The 10,114-nt window shown below is 37.7% G+C and overlaps 1 protein-coding gene across 1 annotated transcript in view; it reads right to left on the bottom strand.

Annotated features, from left to right (window-relative positions):
* Nucleotides 1–8,407: 8,407 nt before the first annotated feature.
* LOC139717154 (dedicator of cytokinesis protein 3-like) overlaps nt 8,408–10,114 on the bottom strand; it is a 115,739-nt gene continuing 114,032 nt past the window's right edge. Inside the window, exons 51-52 of the mRNA XM_071628654.1 lie at nt 8,704–9,166; nt 8,408–8,638 (exon numbers count right to left, since the gene is read on the bottom strand). Of these exons, the coding sequence (XP_071484755.1) occupies nt 8,408–8,638; nt 8,704–9,166 (694 nt within the window). The remainder of the gene's footprint in view (nt 8,639–8,703; nt 9,167–10,114) is intronic.

The following is a 10,114-nucleotide window of genomic DNA, read 5'->3' as shown; positions in this document are numbered from 1 at the left end:
GTTACATGCTGTGATAGCCTTAGCAATTTCTACTTGTGTGCCTGTCGTATCTTGTGCAGCTCTCCATAAACAGACTAACTCACCCCTTGGACTGGGGGTTAAATACAAAAATTTTAAATTGCTTTATGAAGCTGTAAAGGAAGGGAGTGTTGAAGTTTCCAAGTTGTCTTCACTTCCTGTCATAATAATGACTTCTTCGACCTCAATGTCGGTTATCTCGAGTTGAGCTTTCCATGTGGATGAGTTTACTGCTCGAGATTACCCATAATGCCTTGCAAATGCAGCTCATTGAGATAATATTCTGCAGGCTGACACAATGTATCCGCCAGCCTTTTTGAGAATACTATAAATTATGCTGTTTCTTGACGGCTGTTACATACATTCATCCCCCCATCGAAAAACAAGAAAAAGAAAAAGAAAAAAAGAAAAGAAAGGAACCTTAGTATCTATAGATGTGGATAATACACAACTGTTGTGGAACAACTCATGGAGTGTTATAGTATATGAATATTTACTTAATGACGTCAGCAGATTTGAAGTTAGTGTTTCTGATGATGGCACAATGTTAACCTACGTGCGTATGTGACGCGTCTTGATCGTGTTAAGACGGATAACCGAGTTTCTGTAGATATTCAGATATATTGATAGCATACTATTAGCCGGGAGTTTATATTTCCCCCATGGAAAAGACAGTTTGATATAGAGAGTAGGATTATTCGGCGGAATTGACGCAAAAGATCGAAACGATATATATAATATATAAATATATATATATATAATATATATATATATATATATAAATATATATATATATAATATATATATATATATATATATATATATATATATATATATATATATATATATATTGTAGATATTTCTCATGGTAGGTGACAATATCAAACTATACCTTGAAATGTTTCTCTTTGAGTCAGTGTGATTATCTGAACTTTATGATAAATGTATCTACTCTTCATTGTTTACCCAGCAATTTAGTATTCGACATAAATAGAATATCTCATAATCCGACAAATATGATTTCTTTGTATATTTTTACTGACGAAAACAGGAAAAGAGGGAAAATAGTTTCTCGCTTCTTGCAAAACGTTTTCCCTTTGTTATGTCAGTAATTTTTCTTCAAATAAGATCGAGTGGACGTGAAGTTTGAATGACTGGTTGTATTTATATATTCACTGTGTGTAGCTATAGAAATATTTATTTTGACTGAGACGTGCTTTTTTAGGCAAGATGTAATGTTTTTAACTTATGAAGAGTTTTATGCGGACATGGTAAAACAATTCAAATATTCACAAGAAAGTTTTAAAAGTAAAAGCTGATACGTATTGTTCACGCCTACTTTTTATGATAATACTGATCTGATTAGCATATTTTTTTTTTCTGTCTTCTTGATATCAATCGTATGCCACGCTTTGGCATAGAGTCTTTGCTCTGAGTTGGATATACATCGTGATAAAGCGCCCTCACTCATCTAACTCATCTACGAGGTCTGCGAACATTCGGGTTTCTATACATGTATATGATAGCCCCGAAAATAGTGTGTACAACCACCAATATGTGACATTTACTGATGGTAAAAACACAGCGTATCGATTCTATCGAATTAGACTTCATAAACAAGCCGAATGATGACTCAAATTGTAACCCCCCCCCACACACACACATACATACACACACGCGCACACACGCACACCCGCACACTTAGAAAGAATAATCATGCCATCTCACAATGCCAATATAAATGTCATTGTTTGTATTTATAGTCTTCATTCGCTATGGTGGTTGTACAAAATGATATTCGTTTGTGTGACATACCCATCCACGGTGTTGCAGGTCAATGTAATATAATCATGATCTATTTTCATTAGAGCTAAACCTGCGTTCTCTATCTTAGCTGATGAATAAAACGTGCTGTGTTTGACACCATACACTGTGTGCTGTGTACTCTTGAATGCCACTTATGCTAGATAATGTTTGTACAGTGTGTTACTGGATGCAGCATTGATCAGTCTCAGTACATCATCTTCTCAGAAGACTGCATGGTATAATAACTTTCTGCAGGGGCATCCCGCAATTAAAATAATTAACTGATGCCTATCAGAATTGGTACAACATGCGCGCCCACACACACACACACACACACACAGATATATATATATATATATATATAAACACATATATTCACTTCATATATAATATATGTATTATTACATTAGGCCTTGACACTAACTCTTTCTCAGGTGGCCCATTCGTGCCAAGGATATCTTTACATTTCAGATTTTGGTGCTTCCCCTCCCCCCCCCCCCCCCCACACACACAAAATAGTGCCCCCCCCCAAAAAAAAAAAAAAAAAAAAAAATCCATTTTTAGTCTTAGTTGCCCAAATAGGATAATTCAATTTTAGTGGCCCAAAGCCATTGCTAACGTCGAGCCCTGCACATATACATGTATGAGCACGGATCAAGGAGTTACGATATTTCAACAAGAATTACTAGTTTCCAGCAATATAAATGTGGTGGTATCTAAGATGAGAAATAGCTTGAGAAAGAGAAAGAAATGCACACACGTCACAATTCTATGGCTAAATGCTTTTGTTAAAACTTATAGAAACTTTATTCATGTAAATGCCAAGACTAAATATATGCACATAAGGATTCACAATGGTGTCAAAAATAAGTTTCCCTTTAACCCAATACATGTACACAAATGATTTCAATACTCATCATAAATCCAATTCAAATCCACCTTCTTCTATACATATAATATATAAATCTTTATAATACTCTAACTTATACAAAAGAAATCAAATATACAGGGAGTTATCATTTTGATCCATCTGACTGATATAATACACCCTTCAAACTACTTGATACATTCTAAAGCTTTGAGAAGTAGATCTTCACCAACATGTTGAAACTACGAAGTGCATTTGTTCAATTAAAATATACCAGCTTTCTGATATAGCATCTATTCACCTTCCCATGACTATGCAAGATTTCTTATCTCTGTTCAAATCAATCATGTAAGAATTGAAATAAATGATAAATTCATTTAGCTAAGTAGTCTGCACATGACTGAAATCACTGAAAGGGGAATGTATTCAAGTGGATCACAGATCTCCACTTTAAGTTTATCAAAATTCCTTGGAAATATCAACATGAGGAATCAATGTAAGTAGGTACACATCATTAAAAAAAATAATCTATGGAACATAATTCATAAATTCATAAATGTTCACTGACACAAGTTCAGGATCAAGGCATGTGTTCCTTTATCCTTTTCTTTTTTAAGACTGAACATGACATCCCGATATAAATGAATACTCCTGAATAAGCAAAAACAGAGATGATCACACCTGGATTTGTGAGAACAAACAAATTTAAAACTATAATTCTGGTCAAACTTTTCTGAATGTCTCTAATAACACTGGTGAGATAACAATGCAGTGAACTTTTTCTTGCTGAATTGTGAAGAATGAAATAGTCTTGCAGTCTGCCGCAAAGTTGATGTCTAGTTGCTGTACAGCCTAACTGTCGACATACAGACAGACCAACAATTTCCCTTAAACGTTATGGCCAACTTGCACCACTTTCTAATACACATTTCCTGAACCACTGCACACGCGACCACAAGTGAATATTCTCAGAACTGAAAGCACTGATGCTGACGTTGCATAAGTCATTATATTTTGGTCTTATTACTTTGTTTACAAATTCTCTTACTCAGTTGCAATAGAAAAGATGCATACAAATTGAAAAAAAAAGGTGCATACAAAGAATGTAAGTACATTACGATTCCACTTGGTCATTGAAGAGACTCAAGCATTCAAAATGGACCACTTCACCTTGAAGTACCTCTTGGAGCAAATAATTAAGTAACTCTGCCAGACTGACTCTTTGGTTGTTAACGGAAAATCAAACACAAAACTACAACAAGAAACTCCACACACTTGGCACTTAGAGTAATGATTGAGAAGCTCTGAATTATGACTGCATTGTCCCACAGTAAGTCATGTGCAGCATCAGTAAATGCAGGCTTGTTGATTGAAGCATGGATTTTACATGGAATATCTCAATACTGATATATGACCTTCTTTCACTGAAGGAGATTATGATAGATGGTGACAAGGCATTACATAGATTACCAACAACCACTGAAGCCGAATTTTCTGTCATGGTTTTTACTGTTCCAGTGGACATCAATGTTCGTTTTACTCTATGACTACGATGAACTCATTTCTCCTTCAAGTCTCTGCAATTGATTTCATACTTTTAGTAATCTCAGCACCGAAGGAGCGGTAAAAAATTAATGACTTCTTGCAATACATTCCATGATATCATCTTGGAAGACACTTATGCTAAATAATAAATGTTTTTACCTCTGGAGAAGACTACTCACTGATTTCAATGTGAATCAAAATAATGGTGAATAGCCCTTAATTGCAAAGTAAGTGGGGGTCTATTTAACTTTGATTGGCAATTTTCATGGTAGATTTTTCATAATCATCACCTGCTTGAAGGTACAGTTGAAGTGAAAATCTCTCTCTCACTGTTAAATGACTGGAAGATGTGCAAAGCACTCAGTGAAAACACAAGACCAAAACATTTCACTTTGCACAGATGCACCCATAAGAGCACAAAGCTATAATTTCTGTACATGATTTCCTGAAACCGCGTCTTTCTTTCTGACAAAAAGTGACTGGAATTACAACAGTTGCCGTCATTACTGTACAATACTGGTTATTACATACAAAGAATCATGTCGTTTCATTTAGTCTCAATTCATTGAATCAGTGAAGGAAGAATATTTGACAAGTGCATTGAAATTTTTAAGCATTGTAAGCAATACATGTTGATGGTAGAAACCATAAAATAATGGATATACTTCGTATTTCTCTGCCTAAATTTCCATGGTAACATACTTGTATGAAAATATCAAAGGTGCATTTCTCCTACAAAATGGCAAGATTGAAACAGCAAGACAAAGGATGATTTCAATATGGAATTCAGCATTCTCTTTGAACTTTAAGTACACAAATCAGGTCAAACTTCATTAAAATGTCCAAAGGCTGTTTGATAAAGTGACTATTTCAGATTCACATTTCACTAATTTGAATGATCTTATATGTATTAACAAGAAGGAAAAATTGTGACACAATTTTAAGTCTGGATGCCAAAATGACCACTTAAAAAAATATTAGTGGGAAGCAGCAAATGGTGACTGGTCACCCTACATGGGAGAGAGACTACATTTTACTCTGTGGTTGATTAAGTTCCATTTTGAAGGGGGGGGGGGGGGAGGAGGCAGGGTGGGAAGTGAGGATCAACTTGATAAATGGCACATACCTTTGCCCTGCCATCAACATGGGAACGTCAAAGGTTACGGCGTATTTAACATTGTCATCATCACTTGTACAATCCCACTGACTGCATGCTTGTCTGACAAACAAACCAAAACAGTAACTTCAAGTGATAATATGGTTCCCATCGACCATCAGCAAGTCCTGAACAAATAGTAATAATCACAACAGAATCACTTTGAAATTTCATTGTATCTTTAAAGGCATCCATCAGTGGGTAACAAACAAACAAATACCAAAACAAAACAAAAAGGATGTATGCCATCTAGATATGGATAAGGGAGTATAGTATGCAAATCTAATGTTTCACCTCGAGCAAAATGGAGATTTGTCTTTATCAGCATCACTACAAGTATGATGGAAGCACAAAATCAGCTCATAAAACAAAATTATTTGATTCTTTCTTTTCTCTATCTCTCTTTCTATCTTGGGAGGCTTGTCTTCATGTGAACAACGTGCAAGTCAACTGTACATTGTGATTCAACACAAATAATAACTGATTCTGTCTTGTACATCGCTTCTACTGTACCTATACAAGGAACTGTTCATAGTGACTATACACATTGTACCAGCATAAACATAATCACTCACTACATGATCCCACTCTGAGACTACAACCTCTTCAGCTCTTTTCCGGCTGACAAAACTAAATCCAGCATAATAAAACGGTCCACTCATAGAAAAGAAAGAAAACTATGCTACCTTTTGCCTACTATTTTGCCATCCTAGTATCTAGATTTCAATAGGCCATCTAAGCAACTTTAATAATTCCCTTTAAATATTTTGTTCTAACAACGCTGTGTGAAAAGGCATCTTTTTTATTTTCAAGGCTGATTAAATGTTCTCCCTCCTCAAAAACCCCAACATTTAACAAACATATTGCTGAAAATGATGTCAAGTATAAAATTATGGAAACATCATCATTATCATGTCATGGTGCATAATTGCAATCTTGAATAGATAAAATATTCAGCTTGGCACTGACAACCAATGGGGTCAAAGTTCAACAAATGTAGTTCAGTGATCAAAAGAGAACATTTAGAGGACAAATTCATTATCATATGTCTCGGGCTGACTGGAAGACCGTACATGTACATGTAAATCAAAAGGTGAGGGGGGGGGGGGGAAGCTGTGAGGAATTTTGTTTAATTTTTGCTGTACACCAAGGAAAAATTTAGCCCTAAAAGTCAGCAGAAAGTCCCTCTATTTGGAGCAAAACAATTTTGCCATCCTCAGATTGAAATATGTCAGACATAGAGGATGTAGACTGGAGAGAAGTCTTTATTTTCAGACCGATATGTAACTATGATAATGTCTATTTATCACTACTGTGTGACTGTAAGATTGCAATAGCAAATATACTACCCCAAAGCCTCTAATTACACAGACTACACGTAGAACACAGACATTCCCATCACTTGTCAGGCCACAAAAGTCTAATAATTTACTACATACAAGTATGTACTATGACTGCAATAAAGAGAGATCTCTCACTTACTCAATCTCTCTCTCTCTCTCTTCATATTGCATAATACATGTTCTTCAACTGCTCATCAGTAACAAGAGATGGCACTAAATTCCACCATTGTACACTGTACTGGTATAACGAACCCACTCAGACTGCTACATGACCTGTATTCTTGGTTCACTCAAATTTTACATTCACATTTCATGTGTCACTGTAATTAAGTATCGACAATGGGAACATCCATCTATCATACAATTTTACAAACATGTCTTTGACAGCAAAAGCATCTGCACTTGTCACAAATTTTACATCATAGTCATCTAGATCTCTTTGCCGCAAAGGCTAAAACTTAGTCACAGCTTCTCTTAAATTTGCATTCTGTTGGAGGCAAGTGTTCAGGCTGATGCTGTAACAGGGAAGCTGCGAATATGAAAGTAACCAACATCTGTTGGCATCAAAGTTGGTAAGCAACACCTCCTGCACTGGTCAAACTTACTAATTCAAGAAAAATCTACCAAGTGATTACACAACATGTGAAACAGCCATAGAAACTTTGTGTCAGTTTGAAGGCTATAAGAAAAGAAAGGTCAATGACCTCTCTGTGTGCAAGTTTAATATGCCATTTTGGTCATGACATAACATAAGTAAAAAAAGCTTCTTGAAAAGAGCCTCTTCTCCCCTTAATTAAGAGTGCAAGGACGGTAAATGGAGGAGCATCATGTAAACACACAGAATATATCCAAATTAGTAACAATTGATATCAAAAAGCCTAGAGTGAATATAATGGTAAATACACTCAAGACATTATTCATGCAACTGTTGGTTTGAACGTTGCAAAAATGAAGTAACAAAGTCAAAATTCTGTGCCGACTGAATTGGCATCCCCTTGAAATGCTTCGTCACAGCGATGGATTGAACTCATCGCTTACACAATCCTATAGGCTCCTGTATAGAGTCAATTGGGATTCTATAATCTGGTAGGGAACAGGTTAAATTTGGTCCATTGTATGCATGTCTGAAACAAGACTAATAGTCAATTCACATCAAGCCCTTGGCTAACGTATCAAAGATATCCCTCTAAACGGGAATTAATCCTTGAATATTCCGTCTGTTTCTTCATCATAGTCTACAGCCAGAAACATGACATGGCATGGCATCACATAATAAATCTATGCCATTGTGATAAATGGTGTCACGTCTCAACGTATTTCCCTCCTATATACCATAAGAATTGTGCCACCACAAATGCTATCACTAAACTACCACTCTTCTTTTGCTTCTATTGACAGTGATGAATGGTGGTGTAGGAAAGCAATTAATCATAGGGGAGAAAGGATTGTGATTAATAGTAATCTTGACCAAAAAAAAATCATACTATTAGCACCAAATGTCCTTGGCTGGAGTGATACAATTCAGTCTGCTTCTTCTAGAACCTGTATTCCAGAATTTAGAACTTTCATCTTCGGTCTCACGCAGGAGGGCATGATGCTACAAGATCCTCAGATGGACGAGCTAGACTGCTGAGCATCACACTTTCCTTCATGATGTTTCTACCCCTGCCATCATAGATTGGTACCTGATTCAGAAGTTCTAGAGGTGGTGCGATTCCGGGGCCGGGTTGGAACCGGCGGAGGCTGGGCACCGTTGCGGGGGCTGTCGTTCTGGTTTGTTGGGCTCGTCATTCCTGGAGAAGGGGGCTGCACACGCCTGATCCGGCTGGGGAGAGGGGGAGTCACCCCAGCGTCAGCTTTCAGAAATGGGTTGTTGTCGAGTGGGGAGGCTGCTCCATTGGACTTGGATGGGGCGATGGGAGAATTTGAGGGCTTTCGGGGTCTGGGAGTGGTAGGGGGAGGGGCACCTCCTCCTCCTCCTCCTCCTCCTCCTGGTCCTCCTCCGGTTCCTCCACTGAGTGGTGATCGTCGAGACATATCTTGGGGGGAGGGGTGTGTGAGAGCGATGGGGGTATTGGAGAGGGGGGAGGGCTGGGAGGGGGGCTGGGATGGGGGCTGGGATGGGGGCTGGGCTGGGGGCTGGGAAGGGGGCTGGGTAGGGGGCTGGGTAGGGGGCTGGGAAGGGGGCTGGGTAGGGGGCTGTGGGGAGGACTGGTAGGAGGCAAACTGCTTGGGGATGTTGGGCTGGGGGATGATGGAAGAGATGTATTCGCCACTGCCTGAGGTACTACTGGAACTGACTGAGCTTGCGACTGAATCAAGTGAATCTCTGGCTTTTGCTTTGATTGGCGGCGGAGTTTGTGTTTTAGTGTCAGGGGAAGAGTGGAGTAGGTTAGAGGGGCCTCCAGATATGTCCTTTGGCGTGCTCGCCTGCACAAAGAGAAACACAAGAGGGAGCCCTGTGAGCATGTTTCATACTAGACTCAATACAAACCAAATACCTATATTTTCTGATATTTATTATCAAATCATCAAATTCCTAACAAACAAAAAAACATTTTTTTTTTTCATAGTATGTGTTGCTGAAAAAAGAATGTAAAGGGCACCTGTTAGAGATGCTTCAAATTATGACTTCCTTGACATGTTTACTTGGACACAAAATGTCAGGCAACACAAGAGAGATGAGGATCAGTCATGTCATGTGGAACAAAGTATCACACATCATGAAGTGATTCATCTCCTCATACTCAGAAATTTGTGTAGCCTCTCTAAACAGGAGAGACTCACGCTTGAGTTGTCACTACCATATCAGCGTCAGTATGACCAAGGAGATTTTATACATGGAGTTCCAACTGGCTGTAATTATTCAAACAGATGTCAGATTTCTATTAATGTACAAAAGAATTCCACAGGTGCACTTGTGCCTTTGATGATCGATGTTCGACGCCGCCATCTTGCTGAGCAATCTGAAGATTCATTTCGAACGTTATCATAATGTTGGCCATATTTTCCTTATTTATTTATCAAATGAAATGAAATTTCACTTTAATGATAAAGCATGTAAATCAAAAGTCAATCTCGTCCAGAAATTTGTGCAAAAGTGTAAATCAGAGCTGTATCATGTGAAAATGTTTAAAACTGTACCATCCTGGAAAGCTGGTTTTATCACTTTTCCGTTTTATTTCCACAAATGAAACCAATATGGAGTAATCTTTAAGTATAATTCTTTATTGATAGATATATCAGATTAGTGCCCGGGTATGCCCAGTCGAGTAATTTTCATCTTTATTTCAGCATTTTTTGCTCAATTTCTATTCGCGCATCCTCATGTCTGTACCACCTACCTTTTATAAGAAGGGATAGCGAAAAGTAATTTTC

Source organism: Diadema antillarum, unplaced genomic scaffold, assembly GCF_040938485.1.
Source record: "Diadema antillarum isolate AM-2024a unplaced genomic scaffold, OU_Dant_1.0 scf00000072, whole genome shotgun sequence".
NCBI lineage: Eukaryota > Metazoa > Echinodermata > Echinoidea > Diadematoida > Diadematidae > Diadema > Diadema antillarum.
Note: the sequence above shows the minus strand (reverse complement) of the source record. Positions and strands in the feature narration are given on the sequence as shown.